The 26,756-nt window shown below is 32.3% G+C and overlaps 2 protein-coding genes across 2 annotated transcripts; both read left to right on the forward strand.

The window, feature by feature from the left end:
• The first annotated feature begins 7,002 nt into the window (after nt 1-7,002).
• On the forward strand, nt 7,003-8,655 carry LOC105782468 (nematode resistance protein-like HSPRO2). Its single transcript, XM_012607221.2, has one exon. It carries the CDS (start codon nt 7,070-7,072, stop codon nt 8,468-8,470), a length of 1,401 nt encoding a protein of 466 aa, XP_012462675.1. The 5' UTR covers nt 7,003-7,069; the 3' UTR covers nt 8,471-8,655.
• A 6,106-nt stretch (nt 8,656-14,761) lies between these two features.
• Nucleotides 14,762-16,410, forward strand: LOC105784313 (probable aquaporin PIP-type 7a). Its single transcript, XM_012610160.2, has 4 exons — nt 14,762-15,166; nt 15,462-15,760; nt 15,850-15,990; nt 16,177-16,410. Exons 1-4 carry the CDS (start codon nt 14,830-14,832, stop codon nt 16,267-16,269), a joined length of 870 nt encoding a protein of 289 aa, XP_012465614.1. The 5' UTR covers nt 14,762-14,829; the 3' UTR covers nt 16,270-16,410.
• Nucleotides 16,411-26,756: the final 10,346 nt, after the last annotated feature.

The following is a 26,756-nucleotide window of genomic DNA, read 5'->3' on the forward strand; positions in this document are numbered from 1 at the left end:
GATTGGGTGCGGTGCGTTTAGTTTACTTTTTATCTCACGCTACAGTATTACTACAGTATCTAATCTCATCGCTACCGCTATTTTTATACTAACGGTAAGTAAACGCATCGTCTAAATAAGTCAAAGTGGAAAAAGAAAAAAAAACAGGAGTTAACTGCAAATGCTTTGCTGTAAGGATAAGGCTAATAGGTAGGAAGGATGAGCTGGATATGGTACATAGATTCCCTTTTCCCAAAGTAACAATATCCAATTTACTACAAATTTCGAAAAAGTTTTTTTTTTTTTCATCATACCCCTCCCAAATATAATTAATTTAATATATCCAATTCTATTAAAATAAGTTAAATATTTGAAAGTGGTTTAGTCTATTTATCGATGACAGCACAAAGATAAATGATTTAATCTAATTTTTTAAAAATTTTAATATCATACATATTAATCTCATTGTAGGTTCTGATCATATCTGTTCTTTCTGACACAATGCTTAGAACAACCCATAACCCCTCTCCAACCCATAAATAGGAGAATAATGCATTTCAGCATACTCGAACTCACATCTTCCTGTATTGATAATAATGTTCATGCCGGTCGAGCTAAAACTCAACCAATTTTTAAATACAAATTTATAAGACTTGATGTGGATCAAAGCTGAAAAACAATGTGAAACAATGTTAGTGACTTGGTTGACAGATAACCAAAATCTGATTTAAAACAATAATTTTGTTGAACTTTTAGACATTTGAGATATGTTGTTGCTTGTTCTGTCGATTTTTGCTATCATTGGTATCTGATTTAGTTGTCATTTTTGCTAATCTTGTCTCCTTCATCTAAAATTTTACCCTTTTTTTTCCTTTAAAGTTCAAACTTTATCCATCTGTATCTTGAAAAATGGTGTGACTTTGAGCCTTCAAAATCGGCTTCCTTTGAGAAAAGGAAAGATTTTTCGTTGAAACGATAAAAAGTATATAAACTCTTGTATTTTGTATCGAGTTGTATTCTGTTTTTTCTATTATTAAAAATTGATCTTTGTACATTCGCATAATGTACACATGATACGTAATGCATCATTGTCTAATTATTTCGTTAACCTTGTTAATTTTAATAGTACAAATGGATGAAATTTTAGCGGAAAAGATCAAATTACTCTTTAAACTAATGTAAAGAATTAATTTACACATTTTTCAAATAAAAAAATATAATATAACTCTTCATAAAAAGAACAACTTTGACCATACGTTAACCTTTCAAATACACAAAAAAGAAGCAAAATATGTATAAATGTCGATAAGCGTATAACAATATCGGTTAAAGAGATGTTTATAGGACCAACAAGTAGTTGGATGTAATAGTAAGATACACTGCACTCTAAAAGAAAGAATGTAAGTTCGAATCTTGAAGACAACATTGTTGGGAGGGACAACTACGAACCCTGAACATGGACTAAAATAGATATGCATAATATAAAAATATTTTTAAATCTGATAAATAAAGCGACTAATTTCTCGAAATAAAAGTTATAAAAAATTTATAAAAATACAAAAAAAATATAAATATTTAAAACATATTTTATCCTAAATATTAAATAACAAAATGTCAGAAAGCTTACCTTATGTATGTGAATGAAAATACTTATCCACAAGCAATATTTTTAGATAATACACTCAATTAGGTCAAAATGGTGAACCAAAATGTAAGTTTTGATAAATATTATGTGATTTTATTATTATTTTATTCCACAATAATAAATGGATTTTAAATCAATTCAAAGTCGATCCACATTAAAAAAAAATACTATGTATAGGATGGGCTTGGATGGGTGATTGGATGCGGTATGACGCATTTAGTTTACTTTTTGTCTCACGATACAGTATCTACTAATCGTAAGTAAACGCACCGCCCATTCAAACCCACCCATAATTTTATTAAAATTTTAGAACATAAAAATAGACTTATTAAATTTAATTTTTAATGTATCTACTAAAGTTAATCTTTACCTTAATTAAAGAGTTTAGGTCATAAGCATTACGTTCACTAATCTTACATCATACATATTAGTGAAAAACTTCAATGATTAAAGTTTTCCTTTTTAAAAAAATTAAAGTTTTAACAAGTGAGTCCAATATTTTAATATAGTTGATGAATTTGTTTATAAAATAATTAAATAATAAAGATATTAGAAGAAATGTAATTTTTAAAAAAATATCTTTGGGTATTTTATCTAAAACATTTTAAATTTTAAATTTTTCAAAATTATGTATAAAATAAAAATCAATAATTAAAAAAGAGAGAGTCCGGCATGGATTATCTCTATTGTTAACTGCTAGTATTAATAATAAATTAATAAAAAGTGTCCTCAACAAATTAATTTTTTAAATATATATATATAATAGGAAAATACAACTTGGTACGACCGGTCTGGTTCTCTGTTTCAAGTTTCAACAAGTAGTGGATAGGCATTTATCCAGAAATGGTGTCCAAAAATAAAAAATTAAAAACTTCTTGGGGACCCAAATGTTAATAAATAAATAGGCAAATTTTAATTTCAATAAAGCAAAAATATAATCATTGTGTTTTTATTGCAGTTGGGTTCATTTACATGCATGAACGTAATTTCCTTTTTATTTTGAGGATTATGCATGCACTTTAATATGAATTTGCAAATATTTTATTTTTTTCCCATTTTAAATAAATAAATAAATAAATAATTGAAGTTAGTGGCAAAAGGGTAAGTCTAATGTTTTAATTTCAATTTATAAAAAACAAGAATATGACTAAAATTATTAAATTTTGATCCCTAGAAAATTTTTCAAATTTAGGGATTTGAGCTCCGACCTAACCTTTGCATCCACCTCTATTTGTTTAATTCGGTTTAAATTGTGTGACTTTATCTTTATTCGTCAATAGAAATTTTCCTTTTACAAAATTAAATTAAAATAATTAAGTTTCAAAAATCGAAATTAAGTTATATATTAAATAAAAAAATATATTTTATTAATAAAATCGAATAAAGAAAACGTATAACGACTCAGGGAAGTCGTTCAAAACATGAAGGGCGGAGCTGGGAAGAGGCTGATAGGGGTCTCGGGCACCCCTTAAAACAGGAAAATTTTCATTCGAACACTTTTATAATTTTAACCCCTAAAAGTATAAAGATATAAGTTATTATAATGGTGAAGATTTTATTTTACTATCGTAAAATATACAATATAATTCCGATCCTCCAAAAAAATTCCGAGTAGGAATCAGTACTATCTTTTATATATATAATATGTAAAAGTAATTGATAAACTCAAAAAACCATATAAAACTTATCCACAATAGAGAGTTTGGATTTAATGAACTTGGATCTCTTTCAATGTTAATGGATGTGACCAAAGATGTTACATATATATATATGTATATAGAATTGGATGATGATGCTTCAAACACCATACCAAAAACCAATAATTTAATGACTTTGGAGAATTATGCCATTGTTTTTGTGAATTTGAGTATATCCCATTACTAAAAAGTTATCAAAAGGAAAAAACCAAAGGGCAAAATCTTACATCACTTTCCCAATTTCCCAAAGCTCTATCCTTGCATATTCTTTTTCAAATGCCTTATTTCAACTTTTCTTTATTTTAAAAAAAGAAAAAAAACTAATAATTTTTTTAAAAGGAGTCGAATTCAGAAAATTTTTATTTATTTAAATGATTAAAAGCTCAAATTGAATGATTAATACTCGATAGAGATTACTAATATTATGTTTTGACTTGACCAAGGGGGCGTATGAGCATCTTCTTAATGTTTCTTACAACTACCATATTACTCAATATTGGGATTATAAGGTTTTAATCATATCTGTTCTTTTTTAACACAAACTATCCATAACTCTTCCTCGAACTAGGAGTGAGCAGAATCCGATTCGAAAAACCCGATAAAAATTTTAAATTTTGAATTGAATAGTTCGAGTTATTCAGATCAGCTCGAATAAAAAAATCAAAATTTTCGATTTAACTCTAATATGAATTACCCGAAAATTCGAATAAGAGAAGACTCATAGTTCTGATAACTGATTACCCATCAACCTTACTCATGTAGTTAAATAATCAGTCAATGTAAACGCAACATTGAGTATAAATAATAGGGTTCGTCATCTTGACTCGAAATTTTTCGATTCGACTTAATACTCACCCCTACCTCAAATCATAGATAGGAGGATAAATCGACTTCTATTAGTCATTTTTACAGTTGTATTTATTTTTCTCGTTTCAAAATTTTTATTTAATTTTCAGAAATTGTAAAAATGTGCTGTGATTGGCATCAATTAAGGCTTTCAAGGCGTTATGGATTTGACATTCTTATGACTTGTTTGGTAAAATTGGTTAAATTGCAAGAAAACAAGAAATTGTGGGCAGCTTTCAAATCAATCCAATAGGTAAGGCTTTTACGGTGCAACCAAACAAGACACAATAGGCGGGTCGATTTGAAAATTATGTCCCTTGAAGGCGGTGAACCGACAATGGCACAATCGTAAATTGCTATAACCACAGGCCTAAATGTTGGACTAGTCAGTCTAAATTAGACCTCTCTGTTTGTGCCATGTGAGGATTATTAGGAAACATCCCACGAATTGCAAATATTCCAAATAATTATATTTTTATTCTATTAAAAAAGAAAATCCTTTATTTAATTAATAACATATGTTCCATGATAAGTAATTATGCTTTGAAAATATTATATATTAATTTATAATTGGGTAAACTACCTAAATAGTCACTTTCATTTTCCTCATATTACATTTTAGCCACTGTGTGTTAATTGTTATTAACAGTGTAACGGTAAGCTGACGTGACATGTTAAATTATTATTTTAAACGAAATTTTTAGGTTAAATTATACAATTGGTCTGTATATTTTTTTTCGTTTTGAGCAATTTAATTTTTTTTTCTTTTATGTTAAAAGAGATGGAGAAAAGGATGACAATAGAGGGAGGAGCAGAAGAGAATGGGAAAAAAGAAGAAGTTAAAAGAACATAAAAAAAAAGAATTTGCTTAAAACGAAAAAAATATAGGGACCAATTGTATAATTTAAACTAAAAAATTAGTTTGAAATGATGATTTAACGTGCCATGTCAGCTTACTGTTACACCGTTAGCGGTAATTAACGGTTCAGTGACTAAAATGCTGCAACATGTTAACGTAAGTGACTAAAACTTAACATTTCAAACATATGTGACTAAAATGTAACCTGAGAGATATAAAAGTGACTATTTTGATAGTTTACCCTTTATAATTAAAAATTTCTTTTGATTTATTACAAGCTTCTTTTTTTATTTGCAAGTTTATTTTAAAAAATAATGAAATTTTAATTTATTATAAGTAATTATGCTTTTTAAAACCAGTAGTTAAATAGATCAAGCCATCCATTTTATTAAATAAGTAACTAAAAGTTTATAAAAATATTAAGAATAAAAATCAATTTTATTGTCGAGTTTTTTTATCATTAGTTCAATTATCGGTTCAATCAATCTATATTAATTCTCGATCAATCAATCTAATATTTCTCTCTAGAATGATATCCCAATAGATTTTTTATTCGATGATCTAATTGACCGATCCATTATGATTCAAATAACTATGATTTTGAATGAAAATTTCCCTCCCCAAAAAATATAATCGGAAGAATATTTATACCTTTAAATTAGAGGAAAACATATTTTAAACAATTATTCACCCTTTAAAATTTATAATTGCATATTTAAACATTTACCATTTTAATGTTTTCAAAAATTAAACTAATGATAAAACCGATCATATTATAAAATTCTAATATAATTGATTTGACTAATTCGCCGATTCAAAATAAATAAATTATTAAAATAATTTCTATTTGTTTTTTAATTCAGTTTGATCGATCTGTTCCAATTCATGGGTTAATCGATTTTATTCTTCTCATTGAATTGGTACTAAAGCCGGTTCGGTTCACGAATATATATATTTTTTAAAAATTAATAAGTAATAATTAATGTTCACAATTTTAATTTAATAAAAAAAGGAAAGGACTTAGAATAAAAAAAAATAAAAGTAAAAGCTGGTTCCAGAAAACACATGACTGTAAAAAAGCGTATAATTTAGTCGTAAGTAACAAGTAAACCTTGGTACGGTGAACAACACCTCATACGATGAGACTCCATAACGACCAACCATAGTTTCCTACTTCCTTCTTACCTACCAATAAAGCAAAGGCATAATTTTATTTTTGCCCTTCAACTTTTTAAAAAAATCATTTTAGCCCTCTATTTATCTTTTTCTCTTTTAACCCTAAACCTATATTTTTTTATTAAATCACCCCAAAATAGATGGAAAACTTAACATTTGTTAACTTTTCTGACACATGGATTGTCACATAGATGACACGTCAATATTTAATTAATTTTTATTTTTTAAATTTTAATTTTAAAAATATTATATATATTTTTTAATTTTAATTTTAAAAGTTAATTAAATGCTTACGTGTCATTCATATTGCAATTCACGTGTATACAACATTGATTTTGAGGTGATTTGACAAAATCCTAAATTTAAAGACTAAAAAGGCTGAAAAATTAAATAACGGGTTAAAAATGACTTTCTTTTAAAAAATTGAAAAAATTGAAAAGCTAAATAAATCATTATGCCTAAAGAAAAACATGAATTCAAAGTCTAATTTAACTCCTAATCCCTCTACTTTTAATCTATTTACTCATTTTTAATTTTTGAATCAGATATTTGAATATTGAAATGAAACATTTTTAAATTAAATTTCTCAAAATTAAGGTGGAAAAATAAATTTTAAAAATTAAGAAAGTAGCGGGACTGAAAGCACAAATAAACCCAAATAAAAACCCTTTCCCCACTCAAACGTCTTGGTCTGAATATCCATTTCGGATAAGCTTCCTTAAAATTTTTTAAAAAGAAATTAAAATTTTGGAAATTTCTTCTTTCTTAAGCGCCGCCTTATAAATACCCAATCTCTTCTTTCTCTTCGGTCAAGAAAATCCCAAACGGCAAACAAAAAAATCATATTTTTTTCTTATTCTGTAGAAAATGGTTGAACTTGATTGGAAAGCAAAGATGGTTTCTTCCGATATTCCAAAGAAATCTCCAAAGCTCTCTAACAAACTCCAAGTTTCCATTCCGACGCCGTTTCGTTTCTCCAATATGTCTTCTCCGCTCTCGACTTCACCTTCGGCGTCCAAAGCTTATGATTATTATCTCCGGTTACCGGAGCTGAGGAAGTTATGGGAGACAGAAGAGTTTCCCGCTTGGAAAAACGAGGTCGTTTTGAAGCCGGCTTTGCACGCTTTGGAGATTACGTTCCGGTTCATTTCGATCGTTTTGTCCGATCCTAGACCGTATTTGAACCGTCGGGAGTGGACGCGTCGACTCCAGTCGCTTACCACGAGTCAGATCGAACTCATCGCTATGTTATGCGAAGACGAAAACGATGCTCCGATCCTTGATCTTACGTCGTCGAACGGTGTATTAACACGAGAGAGCAGCTCCGCCGAGGTGTGGAAGATTCACGGAGAAACGACAGTGGTGAACAGGACCAGCGAAGCCAGCTTATTGCCTCGGCTGGTGACGTGGCAGAAATCCGAGGACGTAGCGCAGAAAATTCTCTACTCCATCGAGTGCGAAATGAGGCGGTGCCCTTACACGTTAGGCTTGGGAGAGCCGAACCTCTCCGGAAAACCAAACCTCGACTACGACGCCGTTTGCAAGCCGAACGAACTCCACGCGCTCAAGTCCAGCCCTTACGATCACATCGAGAACCACGAGAACTCGACGCTTTACACCACCAATCAGATCCTCGAATCATGGATCCAGACGGCGAAACAGTTGTTGAAACGCATCGCTTCGGGGATCGACGCCGGTAGCTTCGAAGCCGCCGCCGGCGACTGTTACATATTGGAAAAGATCTGGAAGCTTCTGGAAGAAATCGAAGATCTCCATCTCCTAATGGATCCCAACGATTTCCTTCACCTGAAAAGCCAGTTGCAGATAAAATCGGTTAACGAAACGGAGGCGTTTTGTTTCAGATCGAAAGGGTTGGTTGAAATTACGAAATTATCCAAGGAGTTGAAACATAAGGTCCCGTTCATTCTGGGTGTCGAGGTGGACCCTAACGGTGGGCCAAGGATTCAAGAAGCTGCTATGAGGTTGTACTCGGAGCAAAAGGAGGGCAATAAGGTATCTCTGGTACAAGCATTGCAAGCCATCGAAGCGGCCTTGAAACGGTTCTTTTTTGGGTACAAGCAAGTGTTGATGATCGTTATGGGGAGTTTGGAAGGGAAAGGGAACAGAGTCGTGGCGTGTTCCGACTCGGGTGACTCGTTGAGTCAGATATTTTTGGAGCCTACTTATTTCCCCAGTTTGGATGCTGCTAAGACGTTTTTGGGCGAGTTTTGGAGTCGTGAACAGGGTGAGTCTCGGTTCAAGAAGTGATGATGACTCGGACCCGTCGTTTGGTTAATCATAAAAAGAAAAAAGAAAAGGTTTAATTATTCTTTTAAGTATTGCATTGATGTTGGGTCAATTACTGCTTTTATACTGTAAAATTTTTTGAACACATATTTTTGTAAAATTGGAATTATGATTTATTATAAAATTGTTACCAATTTCTTCAAAAATGTTTCTCTTTTGCGATGCATTAGCATGACATATGATTTAGTAGTCATTTGTAGGCTAATTTGTGCATATATGTCGTTTCTTAATTGGTTAAATAGGTCAATTTTTTTTCAAGATTTATGGAAATAGAACGATTTTGAAGAGAGTGTGAAATCGCGTTATTTTGGACTATCTTTTGCTGATATGTCAAGAAAGTGTGCTTAGCTAAAAATTTTTCTGAAAATTCTAAAGCAAAAAACGCTTTTAGTTGGACGAGGGTTTTTTGTTAATTGTACAATAAACGCGTCCAGTTGAACGTGCTTTTTATATTCCGCCTCCAAAATTGACTTAATTTTTTAGATCTTAAAAAAACCGACTATTTGACCTGCAATTTATTCGACCGGGCGTTCCTTAGAAAAATCATCCAAGAGCTCACTTAACAAATTTGCCAATAATTGAGTCGGATGATCATAAGGATTGAGTTAGAAAAGGTGCCATTCTCTTCCTATCATCTTGGGCTTAGAACCGATCCAACAAATTAGGAGGAGGTAGCAAACAAGATCTCTACTTAAAAGGCAATGAAAAACGCAAGTGGCAACTTAATAATTATGATGACAGAAGGTTGAATCTAAACACTTTGCACATACCCAAAGACGTTTAGAAGATGCTATGGTTGGTCAAAATGCCTTTTAAGGCTGTCATCTTCGTGTGGTAGATTCTTAACAATGCGTTGCCTTGCAAAACTGAAATTCAGAAAAGAAATGGATTTGTAGGGAACAGACTGCACTCTCCGCCAAGTTGAAACAAAGACCATGGATCATCTCTTCTGTAAATGCAACTTTATGGAGGCAGTTTGGTTTGGATCACCCCTTGGAGTTCGAAAATACAACCTTGATGTATTTGGATTACGAAAGTCATGGAACATGTCAAGACTAAAACGGAAATCATGGCAAAAGACTTGATGTAACTTTCGCTGTCACCTTGCGAAGCATTTGGATCCATAGGAACAAAGTATGTTTCGAAGGTGCAACTGCAAATCCTATTGTTGTTATTAGAGTAGCTTCTGAGATGATAAACAACACTAGGATGGCATAGTCAATTTGGAAACTATCTATGTCACGAGAATATAGTGAAGTACGAGACCCACCAAGATGTATGCCTGCCAACTCCTATAATATTTAATTAGTCTGGTTCTCCTGATCAGAACGCCGGAGTACAAAACATGTCGAATCATACACAGAAATTTCAACTTCAGACAATGGAGTTGCTTGCAAGGTTTTGATAATCTGCTTCATTCTAGTGATGGTTATTCAACTTGAAGGTAGATTTACAGGAAGACTCGTTGAAGGTAAAAGGAGATGAAGAATAACATGATAAGATAAAATACCTGAACTTATACCTAATTTAGAGAGCTTGGCTTGTATTCCAATATCATATGAAGATTGGCTCATTTTCATTGCTCTAAGTTGACAACCTTGGCAAGGGCTAAAACATATTATGTAAACTAGGAAATAACACAAAGAAAATTTGATATAATCAAAGAATAAATGAAAATGAATATCATATTTGATTTCAGTCTCCTTATTGAGTACGTCGACCATTTGATTATAAGTCACACGAAGTTTATTTACGGCGATCTTGGAACACATAAAATGTCAATCCACTTCAGTGTGTTTTATTCATTGAATCAAACACAGGATTTGCACACATGCGTGGCACTAAGATTGTTATGACATAGGGTACAGTCTCAGAAGAAAAGGAAGCAACAAAACAAGACCACTATGAAGAAGATGGTCTTTCATTTCCGAATGGTGGTGGGTTTTGTGGGTTATAGGTTGGGAACATACTCCTCAAGTTGATAGCCGAGTATGAGTTCCCATTGATATGCCAAGAGAGTTAGTTTAAGAGGGGATAACGTTGTTGCATTAAAGATAGTAACATTACTGAACTCAAGAGGATTGAACAACGACTTTGGACTTGGTTTTGAGATTGGGGTTTGTGTTAATGGTGTCTTGGAATATGAGAAATTGATATGAAAAGAATAAGCTTTTAAATCGAGTAATTTAACAACTGAGTTGAGAACCAATTGAGTGTCACACCAACTCAATTAAAATTTTAAATAATAATATATATAAATATTCTTTATTTAATTTTTGATACATTTTTTAAGATGTACATGTTAAAATTAATGTCGATAATGATAATATAGAACAATCTCAAAATAATAAGAAAAAAAAACACAGATTTTACGTGGAAATCCTTTCGGGAAAAAAATCACGGGTGGAGGAGAAGAAAATTCACTAGTGTCGAAAATCGAATGATATAAGACAAGTTGCGACTATATCTATTTAAAGGTTGAAAAACTTTATTCTAATTAAAGTTAAATAGAGGAAGCGTAGTTCTATACGGATTCTACTATTGCCTTCGGCCTTAAGCCCGCCACAGATTCCCCTAGTTTTACCACTGTATTATTTCTTTAACAAGAATTCGGGTTATACAACCCTAACAATACATAAGAATGTTTTCTAGTTTCTATTAATTATACTAGAATGTATATTCTATTTCGGGAAAATAAATTAAAACATTCATGCTCTCTCTCTCAATTCATCACTTTTGTTGCTATTGCTTTCAGCCACTTACGTCAATTAACCACTGTCAGCCACCAACATAGAATTTGCCAAAATTTACCGAGAGCTTGTCTTGATTTCCTCTTTTATATTTTTCATTTTTTTTCTTAAAAACCTTCCAAAAGCTTTATCTTAATTATGAGAAACATTAGATGAGGTTGAAATCCATTGAAAATGTGAAAAACTCAACTATCTTCTCTCTTATGTTGAAATCAAACCTGTTCATGGGTTAGATTATTCGTCCAAGTTTAAGTTTAAAAAATTGATCTAAATACTTTACATATATTCGACCTGATCTATCCATGAGCGCCTCCAGATAAAACTCTCGTTTTCATAACTGTCATTCTCTTGTTATTTACTTTTAAATTTTTGTCTTCTAAATTGAGTAGAAAAGAGAGAAAAATATTTCATTGTATTCCTAAAATCATTGAATAGCCGTTCATTAACTATAATACTTAGGATGAGTTTGGAAGGGCAGTGCGGTGCGGTGCGTTTAGCTTACTTTTTGTCTCACGCTACAGTGTCGTTACAGTATCTAATCTCACCGCCACCGCTATTTTTACACTAACCGCAGGTAAACGCACCGCCCATCCAAACCCACCCTTAAACAACGAAACAGGCTTTAGAATCAACCAAACTAGTGAATGGCCTTAATGCCTACATAACGTTGGTCATTGGGAAAGATATTGAATGAAGTCCTAGTTGTGGTGGGCGAACACATATGTAGCTAAAAGGTGGGTCCAATTTGCATTTTCATTTTTCAAAATTAATTATTTTCCTAATTAATTATAAATAGCTCAATGATTCTCTGGAACTTCATATAATCAAATTCCATGATTTTATCATTATTCTTCCAAAATAAACGAGTAAAGATGGTATAAAATTGGGATGTCACGTCATCTGTATCCATTTCCAATAATTTAAGATTACATCAGTTTTCTTTTCTCCTGAATTTTAGTATTTTCAGTTGAATTTAATTTTTTCAGGAAGAAAATGCTGAAATTCAAGAGAAAAAAAAGTTGATGTAGCATTAAACTATTAGAAAGATATACAAATGGTGTGGCATCCTAATTTCATACCATCCATTCTCAAAATGGATTGTCAGTATTTAAGTTTTTATACATTTCACAGTTGTTTTTAGGTATAATGGTTTATTTGGCTTTTAATTCTACAAAAAAATCATTTTAGTCCTTCATTTAAATTACTCTAAAATACATGGAAAAGCTAACATATGTTAACTTTGCTTGACATGATATACACATGGCAATCTACATATATGACACATCGACAATTAACTCTCTTTTTTAGAATTACAATATTAAAAATGTTTTTTAATAAATTTTAAATTTAAAAATTAATTAATTACTTATATGTCAATCCACGTGTATGTCATGTCAACAAAGTTAACAAATCTTAACTTTTCCATCTATGTTAGGTAATTTGACAAACAAAGCAAGTTTAAGAGCTAAAAGAGACGAAAATTTAAATAGAGGACTAAAATGACTTTTTTATAAAGTTGGAGAACCAAATAAGTCTTTATACCTAATTTTACACGAGTTAAATTTACTTAATTTAACATTGATTTTGAATAATTTAAAATATTTTCAAAAATACTGTCATTATAATTAAATTACACCATCAATTCAATTGAAAATATACAATGTTAAAGCCTATTCCAAATGTAGAAAATATACAAGGTTAAAGCCTACTATAAGTCCCTATACTATATCATAAAATTCATTTTAGTTCTTATACTATTAAAACAAACATTTTAGTCCCTATACATTTAAAAAGTTAATATATTAGTCCCCACACGTTAACTTTACCGTTAATGGAACGGCATGACTTAATGGTAGTTGGCATGACATTAAAAAAATAAATCGACTTAAAAGGCTAAAAAACAGTTTTAAAGAATGAGTAAAGGTAAGAAATTGATTTTTCTTTTACCCCAAAGTGTTTTCAGTTCTATTAGTTTTCTATACATAATTGTTATGTTTAAATTATATGTAGTTTGATCCACATTAGTCACCATTAAGCCGCATAATTCCATTTGTTTTCAAGACTAGTAAACTTTTAATTTGTTGTAATATTTTATTTAATGCCACATCAACCACCATCAAGCAACGTCATTCCATTAACGATAAAATTAACATAAAGGGACTAAAATATCAATTTTTCAAATGTATAGGAATTAAAATTTTCCTTTCAATGGTAGAGGAACTAAAATGGACTTCTTGACGTGGTACAGTGGTATAGAGACTTATAGTAAACTTTAATCAATATACAAAGACTTTTTTATTTAAAAATCTCATTATATGTTCTAATTGTATCTGTTCTTTTTGACACAATACTAGAACTACCCATAGCCCCTTCCTAACCCATAAATAGGAGAATAATGTGCTTCGTCGCACTCAAATTCACGTCCTCCTACATTGGCAACAATGCCAATACTAATCGAGCTAAGACTCATTCAATCGACCAATTTACAAAGACTTAAAAGAAGCATATCTTTTAACTTTGAATTTTGGTGATTCTATATGTAGACTCTTTTGAGTAATAATAATCACTTGAAACTCTTTTGAGTAAACGTAACGCTTCCTCCAAGGCAATTCATTTTAGGTTAATATTTTTTTTCATAAATCCCTTTGTAAATTTAAAGTGTAGCCTTAATATTTTTATTTTTTAAAATTTAATTTCACTTTTTAAATTCAAATTTTAATTACAGTTAAAATTATTTTGTTAAATTTAGATTTATTATAACTTTATTTTCTAGGTACATGATTTTTAAGTGAATTTTTCTTTTGTATTTCAAAGTTATATTGATAAATTTAGCAAAAAATGTTATCAGTATTAATAATTGGACTTAAATTTTAGAAATTAAAAAATAAAAGGACTGAATTTTTAAAGTTAAAGTGTAAAAATTAAATTCTAAATTTATGAAATAATATAAAATAATAGTACCATTCACTCCCTTCAAGTCTTCACTTTGACAATATTAGTGCATGGTTGGCAATGGGCGGTGGTGCTTCTATTCATCCTCAGCTTACATATTTGTGGCCAAAATTGAGCCAACAAAGGTGTCTCAGCCACCCCAAAAACATTCCAATGGGTTTTCACTTCATTTCCCATTAAATTAAATCCACAGACAAAATTGCATTAAAAGGGTTGAAGTTAGAAATTATTTTTAGATAATATATTTTTAATAGTTAAAATATGATTTTATCATTGTTTTAGTTTATATTTTTCATAAAATTTTAAAAATTAAATTAAAATTTTATTATGTTTAAAAGTTTAATGTGCAATTTGACCATTAACTAATTTATAATTTTATAAAATATAAAAGGCTAATGAGATAAATTTTCCATTTTAGGGCCTGGCCCTGCCAGCCCTTTGCTGCCGCCCTGATTGGTCGGTCATAATTCATAAACAACTAAAAAGTTGAAATAATTATACTTAGATTAAACCCCTGGCCTATAAAAAACACACCACACCAAGCTCTAACACCCCATTAACCCAAAAAAGGGAAAAAAAACACAAATCACAAGAGTTTTTTTAAAGTTTTGTTCTAAAATGGAAGGCAGGGAAGAAGATGTTAGATTGGGAGCCAACAGGTTTTCAGAGAGGCAACCTATTGGAACAGCAGCTCAAAGCCAAGATGAAGGGAAGGACTATACTGAGCCACCACCGGCTCCATTTTTCGAGCTACGCGAGTTGTGCTCTTGGTCCTTTTATAGAGCTGGGATTGCTGAGTTCATGGCCACTTTCCTTTTCTTATATATCACCATTTTGACTGTTATGGGTGTTGTCAAGGAAAACACCAAGTGCCGTACTGTTGGGATTCAAGGCATAGCTTGGGCTTTTGGTGGCATGATCTTTGCTCTTGTTTATTGCACTGCTGGAATATCTGGTAAGTGGTATCTCTCTTGGTAAAATTACTGTGGATGATCATTTACAATGTAAACCCCACTGCATTTTACTTTCTCTATTAAAAAAAATAATGAATTAATTTCTATACATTAATTTAAAGAGCAAAATAGTTTATTTTATGTGTATATTAAGCTGACATACATAAATTATTTATAGTAAAAATGGATAAAATTTTACAAAAAAAATCAACTTGTTTTTTAATTTAATGTAAATTTACCCCACCCTCTTTTTAAGCCAAGAATGATTTGGATGATTGATGAAATGTTGTGATATAGGTGGTCATATAAACCCGGCGGTGACATTTGGGTTGTTTTTGGCGAGGAAACTGTCGTTTGCTAGGGCGGTTTTCTACATGGCGATGCAGTGCTTGGGAGCCATATGTGGTGCGGGTGTGGTTAAAGGGTTCATGGGGAAGACAAGGTACGGTCTTTTGGGTGGTGGAGCCAACGCTGTGAACCCTGGCTATACTAAAGGAGCTGGGCTTGGTGCTGAGATCGTTGGTACTTTCGTGCTTGTTTATACTGTCTTCTCAGCCACTGATGCCAAACGTAGTGCTCGAGACTCCCATGTCCCTGTAAGCTCCTTTTCATCAATGGCTTCCTTCTTTTAAACAATTTAAAGAAAGCTTATTGAATGGTGCTAACTTTTGAATTGTGGTGGTAGATTTTGGCACCATTACCAATAGGGTTCGCAGTGTTCTTGGTGCACTTAGCCACTATCCCAGTCACTGGAACCGGCATTAACCCAGCTCGTAGTCTTGCTGCAGCCATCATCTTCAACAAGGACAAGGGTTGGGATGACCACGTAAGCCTATAAAATTTTCTCACCACCATCACTCTCTAAATTATGAGCCAAAATTCAGATTGGTCCCCAATTTCAGTTTTTCAAAGTACTAATATCATTTAAGTTGTTTCGGTCAATCAAGTTATCAATTTAAGCATTAAATACTAACTCGAATCTAATGGATATTTTTTCTAATTTTGGGTGCAGTGGATATTCTGGGTGGGTCCATTCATTGGGGCACTACTGGCAGCACTTTACCACCAAGTTGTAATCAGAGCCATTCCTTTCAAATCAAAGTGAGGAGATCAAAGTGATGATTGTGATCTTAAAAGATAAACTCAAAAGTGTAATATGCTTCAATTTCAATGGAAGCCTTGTTTGCTTGTTTGCAAAGTGGGCATTTATATCAATGTCTAAATTATGATATTGTCTTTGACCTCATTCGTTTTCTCCTTCCACGCCATATAAGCAATCATTAGCTACTCAACTTGAAAATATAACAATTTTATATAAATTTATTGGCGATGTGGTATAATCTTAAAGTATTATATTCGGTGTTTTTAATAAATAGATTAATGGTTAAACAAGTCAGACTATCAGTTCTTGATCTAACCAGTTCAATCGATTCGACTGTCAGACCAACAAAAATTAATTAATTAAATTTCATAAAAATCTAAAACAATTAAAATGTAAAAAAAATTATTAAACTAATTCAACCCATTCAAATACCAATTTTTACCTCAACTTTCGGTTTTTACCAAATTCAAGTTGTTTTCAAGTCAATCAGTTCAACCATTTTGTTCAAAATATTATATCGACCTGTTCTTAGTTTATCCAATTCGGTCATGTTCTAGTAACTAGTAACACTGGTCAAATCATCAAATCTTGACAAAATCCAAGTTTAGATACCAAAATAGATCTGATAACCAAATTCAAGAATCAAATTGGACCAAAAAAATACAAATGCCAAAGTGGACCTACTAATCAAGTTTAAAGCCGAAAAATCATATATATAATAGTCACTTCCTTTAAAAAATTATTTTATGGACTTTTCTCATCACATCATACATGGTCACTGTCTAATTATTTAATGATATTTCAGTAATTTTTTTCATGTAATTGACATATAATTTTGGTAATTTTTTACTCGGAATCCTAAACCTCGAATTCTGAATCTTAAACCCCAAACTCTAAATCTGAACCAAACCCCAACCCCATACTCTAAACTATCTTAGTTTAGAGTTTGAGGTTCAAGGTTTCGAGTTTGGGGTAAATTTTTTTATCAAAGATTATGCATCAATGACTTGAAAAATTGATAAAATATTATTAAATAATTTGAAAGAGACCATGTATAATGTGATGAGAAAAATTCATAAAATAATTCCTCCCCATAATACATTTATTTAATATAAATACAATTAAAAACATGTACCAAAATTTTAATCCCTATACCAAAGTTTGGTTTTATATGGTAGGTGCTACCTAACCAAACCATGGTTTGTCCCAAGTCTCAACATCTCCACTTGGCTTTTGGATCAACTGTCTTTTTATTTTTCTAAATCATGTTAATTTAAGTTAAACTTTTTTTAATCGAATAGAATAAGATTTAAGAGTTGGGTTTAAGGTTTTACAGTTTAAAATTTAAGATTTCGAAATTTTACATAAAAAATAGATTAAGTTTAGATTTAATAATAATAATAATAGTTAATTGGATAATTCTTGATGTATTAAATTATTCATAATAAGAATACTTTTTTACGGAAATATTTTCAACACTTATGGATGTCGAGTTTAATATAAGTTTTAATTACTGATTTTCTTCATGATAAGAGAAAAGATAAGGAAAGAGAATGTCAATGATAAAGTTGATTTAGAATTTTGACACGATGAGTGTCGAGTTCTATTTTATTTATTTAAATTCGAATTTAGATTCCAACTCCAATTAATATCGAGTTCAATTTAATAATTTTATTATATATAACATAAAACTTTTATTATAAGATCTATTTTTTCAATGAAAAAACTAACAATCTAAAAGAAAAAGTTGGGTTATAGATAGTAGGTGCTACCTGACCAAACCAGTTTGTCCATAGTCTCAACACTTTCCACTTGCTTGAGACTAGATTGCATTTTCCTTGCAAAGTCTTAAAAGTTATTTTCAACGATGATGAGGATGATTATGGTATCCTTTCAAAACATCATTGTTTTCGGAATAGTTTAGATCGAAAAACAATTGAAGTATCGGTTTAGAATAAAGAATTGGGTCAGTTGATTTGTAAATCAATTGAACCACCAATTGAATCGTTTTCTCTATTTTTTAATATTTATAATTTTTTAAATTATTTAATTAATTAGACCAAATAAGCTAATCAGATTGAGAATCAATAATTGACCGATTCAACTACTGGTCTAATTTTAAAAATTCTCTAAATAAACATAACTTGAGAGAAAGATACCAATGTCGTAACTCTGGCGAAACAAGAAGATGTAGACAAGCTTAGGTCGCATTTATTATAAGGCTAACAGGTCTTTAAAGTACTTAGATTTTTCCAAAAAAATCAATTAAGTCCTTATACTCTTTTTACACTCAATTAACCCTTGAATGTTAAATTTCAATCAATTAAATCATTTGACCCTTAAAGTTTACAATCAATCGTTAAAAGGTAACAATAGTCGTTTTGGGGGTTGTTTTCACCATGTGGCACATCAAGATTGTGTCATGTGGCAAAATCTGGTATATTATATTTAAAATCATAAAATATACAAATTATAAAAATTATTAAAAACTGCAAAAATTATTAAAATAACAAATATATAAATTAAAAAATTGTAAAAATTATGAAAATTATTTAAAATATCATAAAAATATAGAAAAGTGCAAAAATTAAAACAAATTAAAGAATTATATAAATCATAAAAAATTATATGAATTATGAAAGAAATAAAATTTAAAAATTATGAAAAACTATAGGTATTCATTTATATTTTTAAACTTCATATAATTTTGATATATATTTTTTTCACTTTTCTATTTTATAATATTTCAAATAAGTTGTTGTGTTTTAAAATCATATTTTAATAATTCTTTTACATTTTTTTATTTTTTTTGTAATTTACATATTTTTAAAAAATGTTTTTGTTATCTTAATATTTTTTGAAATTTTATATATATTTTAAAATTTTGTACATCTATTGTTGACACCATTTTTTTGGATGAAAAACGGGGTTGACTTGGATTTTGAAAAACGAAAACGAAAATGGGAGTCGCCACCAATCTTTTTTGATGAGGTGTGATCGGGTCACCTTTAAAAGCGGTTGTTTTTAATAAACAATTTAATTTTATTAAAACAACGAGTTTGGTCTACGAAATTCAGAAAACGGATTCGGGAGTCGGTTACGCACGAGGAAGGATTAACACCCTCGATACGCCCAAAATTGGTACCTAGTTGATTACTTAATGTCTTAATGTCGAAAATTGAGAACTTTGAAGAATTTTAAAAATACGATCCTTGTATTAAAATAAAAAAATAGAAAAGAAGCATATTTTACGTTATTGGAGAAAGAGGATCATATCCAAGAAATTAGGACACAATGTCTCAATTCCCGATCTTGCGAATGAAAAATGCTTATTTAAAAGATATTTTATTATCTCGGTTTAGAAAATAAATCGAGGCCCGATAAGTTAGGGCCCGATCTTTTCTTAATTCGAGATCGTTTAAAACTTGAGTCGAAAGACTCACGTGTTTAGATTTATTGTGAAAATCAAAACCCAATAAGTTAGGCACGACTTTCTCAAATCTAAACTCGAAATTTTGTTTATTCAAAAGTCATAATTTATACATTGAACAAAGACAATTTTAACACAAAATGGTAAAAATAAAACATGATGTTAATATAATGAATTGTAATGTAAGTATGAATAATACGAACAATCATAAAAATGAAATAAATATAAAAGACAAGTCAATCATGTATACATAATAACAAATAAATAAGCAAATATATATATAAAAAAACTAAAGCATCAAAATAGACATGTAAATAAATAAATAAAGAAAATGAATAAAATTATAAAATGAAAAAGATATATATATATATATAAAATAATGGAAATATGAAAAATATATGTAAGTATATATTTAAAATTATTATATAGAATACATGCATATACATACATATATACGTATGCCAATTAAAATATGTATATATACATAGATATATATAAAATTATGAAATATGTGTAAGTATATATACATATAGGTTTATAAAAATAGGAAATATGTGCGTGTATTATAAATATATACATGTATAAATATTTTATAAAATAGGTATGTTTATATGTATATATATATTACAAAAAAAGTATGTGTATAAGTGTATGTACAAAATGTATATAAAATACACACATATATATATATACGATTATAATAATAGTAATAATAATAATAATAATATGAAATTTATTAGGAAAATAAACAAAATAGCAAAAGGATTAGATTCAACATTAAAACGAAAATCGGGGTTTAAATCGAAAATACATGAAATAGTGTTATAAGGGATCAAGTAAAATCGCCCAAAGTGCAAGGGACCTGCAGGAAATAATCCCCATCTGAAACGCAGCGTTTTAACACACATGGTCCAAGGACCAAATCGAAACATAAACAAAATTAATTTGAGATAAAAAAATCGGGTTGGCTATCTTTGCAATGAGGGGGACTCCTCGCAAAATAACCCTTCAAGGTCAAAACACGCGGATCTGGCCAAGCGGGTTGGGTCGAACCGCCCCTCCAAAACGACGCCGTTTTGGCGTGCAGAGGCCAAATGAAACGGCGCCGTTTTATTTCCTCCACTTAAACTCAATTTTAAGTTTTTTTATATCCTTCCCATTACGAGAAAAAGAAAAGTGAAACCTTTCAAAACCTCCCCAACGATCGGCCTCCACCACCATTTGCACATCCGCCGACCGCCACCGGATCGACTGACCAGCGAAGCGCGATAACGGGTTTTAAAGCCCCGGTGAGTTTCTCTTTTCTCTTTTATTTTCGTTTTAAGAAATAAAAATAAAAATAAGCAAAACGATAAGAAATAGGAAAAACGAAGATTCAAATCAAAACCGAAATCACCTTGGTTTTCTTTGCTCTTTATTTCTTAGTATTCATGAAAAGAAGGGCAAAGAAATCGAAAAATGGCTTTTATAGCCGAGTATTACAATCGTTCTTTTTCTTTTTCATTTCTCTGTTGTTTCTTCTTTTTTGCCACAGTTGTTGCGTGTTTGGTTTTAGTTTTGCAGTGCTACTGTGCAAGTGGGTGAGGGACGTCTTGTGTGATGGCGATCTTGGCATGGTAGAGGTTAGGCGGCGGCAAAGGCTAGGGTTAGGGGCTAGGGTTTTTCTTTTGTTTTTTCTGAAAATGGGTATTGGGTTTTGATAATTGGGCTAGGTTTGGGTTGTATTTGGGTTTGGTTTAATTTAGGCTTATTGGGCTACTTGGGCTGTTATTTGGTGAGGCCCGGGCAAAAATTTGGGCTCTACAGCTGCCCCTCTTTGCTTCATTGTCGTGTAATGGGAATGAAGCAAAGATTAAGACCAAATTTTCCCGGTCTCGCCAAACCTTGACTTTTTTGACGCTTCTCTTCAAGTAGCTTCACTCTAGTCCACTGTGTCTTGTTGCGTCGATCCACTCCACTGCAACTTCAAAAAAACAAGACTTGAAGCTTCAATCCACTCTGTTGTAACTTCAGGGGGACGAGATTTGTGGTTTTTGTCTACTTCACATCTTTGATCTGCTCCACTACTGCTTAGGGGGACAGAATCTGCAATCTTCAATCTGCTCCACCTTAGGAGATAAGATCTGAAATTTTCAATCTATTCCACTGTAATCTCAGGGAAATAAGACCTGATGCGATCTACTCTGCTGTAACTTCAGAGAGATAAGATCCTTCATTTTAATCCACTCCACTGTAATCTCAGGGAGATAGGATTACTAACTTCAATCTGCTCCGCTGTAATCTCAGGGAGATAAGATCTGACACGATCTACTCTACTGTAACTTCAGAGAGATAAGATCCTTTATTTTAATCCGCTCCACTGTAATCTCAAGGAGATAGGATTACTAGCTTCAATCTGCTCCGCTGTAATCTCAGGGAGATAAGATCTGAAATTCTTGATGTTCCACTTGCAATCTCAGGGAAATAAGACCTGATGTGATCTACTCTACTGTAACTTCAGAGAGATAAGATCATTTATTTTAATCCGCTCCACTGTAATCTCAGGGAGATAAGATTACTAGCTTAAATCTGCTCCGCTGTAATCTCAGGGAGATAAGATCTGAAATTCTTCGGTCTGTTCCACTGTAATCTCAGGGAAATAAGACCTGATGCGATCTACTCTGCTGTAACTTCAGAGAGATAAGATCATTGGTTTTAATCCGCTCCACTGTAATCTCAGGGAGATAGGATTACCAGCTTCAATCTAATGCGATCTACTCTGCTGTAACTTCAGAGAGATAAGATCTTTTATTTCAATCCGCTCCACTGTAACTTCAGGGAGATAGGATAGTGTCTTCAATCTACTCCGCTGTAATCTGAGGGAGATAAGATCTGAAATTCTTCAACCAGCTCCACTATAACTGAGAGAGGTAAGGTTTGTCTTCGACCTGCTTCGCTGTCAATGCAAGAATGCAAGATCTCTTGTCTTCAACCAGCTCCATCACAACCGAGAGAGGCAAGGTTTGTATCTTCGACCTGTTTCGCTGTCAATGTAGGAAGGCAAGATCTGTTGTCTTCAACCAGCTCCATCACAACCGATGAAGGCAATGCTTGTTTTCGATCTGCTTCGCTGTTAATGCAAGAAGGCAAGATCTTTTGTCTTCAACCAGCTCCATCACAACCGAGAGAGGCAAGGCTTGTTTTCGATCTGCTTCGCTGTTAATGCAAGAAAGCAAGATCTTTTGTCTTCAATCAACTCCATCACAATCGAAAGAGGCAACGTTTGTGTCTTCGATCTGCTTCGCTGTCAATGCAGGAAGGCAAGATCTTTTGTCTTTAACCAGCTCCACTACAACCGAGAGAGGCAAGGTTTGTGTCTTCGACCTGCTTCGCTGTCAATGCAGGAAGGCAAGATCTGCTTCTTTAACCAGCTCCACTGTAACCAATGAAGGCAAGGCTTATTTTCGATCTGCTTCGTTGTTAACGCAGGAAGGCAAGATCTACCTCTTTAACCAGCTCCACTGCAACCAATGAAGGCAAGGCTTTGTTTTCGATCTGCTTCACTGTTAACGCAGGAAGGCAAGATCTGCTTCTTTAACCAGCTCCACTGCAACCAATGAAGGCAAGGCTTTGTTTTCGATCTGCTTCGCTGTTAACGCAGGAAGGCAAGATCTAATTCTTTAACCTGTATGTTCTATTCTATGAACCTAATTGTGCCTAGTGATTAGGATGACATGATCAGAATGAATCAAATGCTCCTAACTGGATGTGTATGCAAAATGTCATGAAGATGATTCCTTAATGCTTAGGTTATCATCACGCAAAAGCTTATTAAGGTTTTATCACTGACTTGCTACAACGCCTTCTTGCTCGACAGGCGTATCCAAAGAAACACTTAATTTGATTACCCCCAGTGTGATCTTCAAACTTCAATCCACTGGGATGCAAAATTTGTACCATCAATCTCCCACTGTAACCCAAGGGTAGAAAGGTATGGCTTTTCTCAATCTTCTCCTATCGCAATTCAATGATATTGAATGTGAAACTCTTTGGTCCTTTACCTCATCCCCAAGGTGTCATACCAAATGCTCATGCACAATTGCAAAAATTTTCTTCTCCCAGAAGACATTTTCTTTTTGCCTGGTGAACATCGCTTGTCGGTTCATTAAAGCTTTGCTACCAACACGGCATCTTGTTATTTTGTTCAATCAATGTTTGGACAACAAAATCTGAAAAGATAGCTTTTAACTTAGACTCTTCCTTCTTAGATATTTCACTCTTTAAACTTGGTGTTTTCTAAACAATAATCCTGTTTCAGGTTCCTATATTATTTAGAAACTTTTCAGAGAAATATGCAAAACTTCCTTTGTGAAAGTTTTATTAGTTCATTAATCATTATTCCAATGCAACAGATTTGCAAAAAAAGAATATAACGATGGATGAAATAGAATTGATTTGAGAGCAAGCTCGAAATGAATGAATTATCAAGGGTAGCAAGAATAAAAGAGGAATTGATTGGAACACGTATCTTGAAAAAGAATGAAGTATTCCAAGAACAACAACAAATTCAATATATAAATAGTATGAAGGTTAGGTGCCCCAGATATCGCAGCTTGAACTTCTCTGTACAAACTTTCTGAAGACTTTCCTGAGTTTGATATATGTTTAGGAGATCTACAGGACTCTGTTGATGCCCCAAGATGTCGCCTTACCCTTTCAGGTATAACAAGATCACCACATGCCCCAATTTGATCACTTCATGGCCCATTCTGATCAATATTTGAGCCGCCCTTCGGGTTTTCAACTCAAATCCCCTTTGGCCTAAGGTGCCCTTTGCGGGTTTTCCCCTTAGCCTCTCCATTTTTACTTTTTCATTTTTTTCATTTTTCATTTTTCATTTTTTCATTTTTTTTGACTCAAAGTGCCCTTTGCAGGTTTTCACCTTGGTCCTTCTTCCTTCTGGATCCGAGTTTATAAGATTGGCAATCTCACTCAGGATCAGTGCTCCTCTAAAAATGGTCTTCTTTACAACATAGGGACTTTCCTAGTTCGGCATTCATTTCCCTTTAGAATCCTTTCGTTAAGGAAGAATCTTTTCAACATCCAGCCCTCTTGTGGAATTCTCTGAGACGAGCATGTTTATTATGGGCTTATATTATTTATTTATGGTACATTCGACCTTGATGAATAGCTTTTAATTTCTTTTCCTAGGGCCAACTGATCACATCGCGATTAGATCCTTCTAACAAGCAATGAGGGGATTTTAATGGGTAAAACTACCTTAATCCTGTAAACCAAAAAGAGAGGTGTTGCCCCAGTATAGATGTTCGACAAAAAATGAGGGCAAATGGTATTTTCTCATGCCAATCCTTGTTCACCTCTAGGTAATTTGGTGACAAAATGTGGTGTCTGCTTCTGAATTGATTTCAGACCTCAATTATCGTGTATTTTCCAATACTATCCTCTCTGAAATTCTGTATTGGTATAGGATGACCTTGATCTATGAAGTAGCCTCTCAAAAAATGAAGCAATTCCCATTAGAAGTCTTCGATAATGGTGATGTTCATGCCCCTTTCGCTCAAAATTTTGAGTCGCCCTTTTTCGGGTTTTCAACTCAGATCCGCCTTTGGTCAAAGCGCCCTTTGCGGGTTTTCGCCTTGACCTCTCCTTTTTCTTTTTCTTTTTCTTTTTTCTTCTTTCTTTTTCTCCTATTTTTGACTTTGATTTTTTTTTATTTTTGATTTTTTGATTTTGATTTTTTATTTTTGATTTTTTGATTTTTTTGATTTTGATTTTTGATTTTATTTTTTTTAATTTTTTTGATTCTGAACTCATGAGATCGGGCAAGTCCTGGTCATGCTTTTCGACTAGAATCACTGTTATTCTAAAGTCTTCCACATAAGATCTTTCACCTTCATCGTGTATGTGAAAAACCTTCTTTGGTACCAGATTTCTTTCATAGAACCCTTTTGGGACGCAACTACGACAGAAAACTTTGGATCTTCCTCTTTAATCCGGACAAAATCCAACATCTTGAAGGGATGGAAACTCGACTTCAAATGGGCAAAACTATGCTGACTCAACGAGAGAGGCATTGCCCCGGCAAAGAATTGCATCGTTCGTACTGCGAAATTCTGACATCGTGCTGTTGTGCAAGTTTTATTATAAGAATCGAGGCATAACCTGGTATGATCATACAAAGACATCTTTGAACTCTAGAGGTAACTCAACAATGTCTTGCTTCGTTTCTGTGGTCAGGTCAATTCTAGTCTTCATCAAGCTCACAATTTCTAATGACTCCTTAAGAGGTAGGATCTGTTTATCCTCTTGTTCTATCATCCTCAACAAGTCCGGGGATAGGCTACAATCTATGTCATCTTCAAAGTCGTGAGATCATTCTAAACACGTCTCGCTCAAAAAGAGATTCTAAGTCTGTAGCAGTGTCATTCATGTCGTTGATATCCAGGGCCCTACTGTAGGTACAAAAGAATATACAAAGAATGTATGAATTTAAGAATAATTATCTGCACAGTATGATTATGAATGAAAAAGAAAAAAAATGATTTGGATGAAAGAATAAAAGAATAATTATTCAAGAAGTGAAAGAATATTGGTTCAAAAGATCGCAAAGATGCATTCCATAATGACGTTCAGACATAAACCTATTTCACAAAAGACTTCTTGTTGTTCTAGGCTGAAAGCAACAAGTGTGTTTTGAATATTACTCTGAGTAAGCTCTAAATACTACAGGGGTTTCTTTAGAACACTCCCAAGTTTATAAGGGCGAACATCTAACAAGATCTCTTCTCCTGTTGCTTCTTCGTATTCGGCACTGATATGAACGTTTCCCAACATCTCTTCATTCATCGCATTCCTTTATTATCCGTATGAGTGAGTAGTGGGTTTTCTGTACTGAGTGAATCCTCAAATTTGACGATGCCCATATTGATAAACCTTTCGACCAGCTTTTTAAAGGCAGTGTAGTTTTCTATAGAATGCCCCGTAATTCCCGCATGATAGTCACATTGCGCATTTATGTCATACCATTTGGGATACGGAGGTTGTATAGGCTTCAAGTAGA

The sequence above is a fragment of the Gossypium raimondii genome, chromosome 13 (assembly GCF_025698545.1).
Source record: "Gossypium raimondii isolate GPD5lz chromosome 13, ASM2569854v1, whole genome shotgun sequence".
In the NCBI taxonomy this organism is placed as follows: Eukaryota; Viridiplantae; Streptophyta; class Magnoliopsida; order Malvales; family Malvaceae; genus Gossypium; species Gossypium raimondii.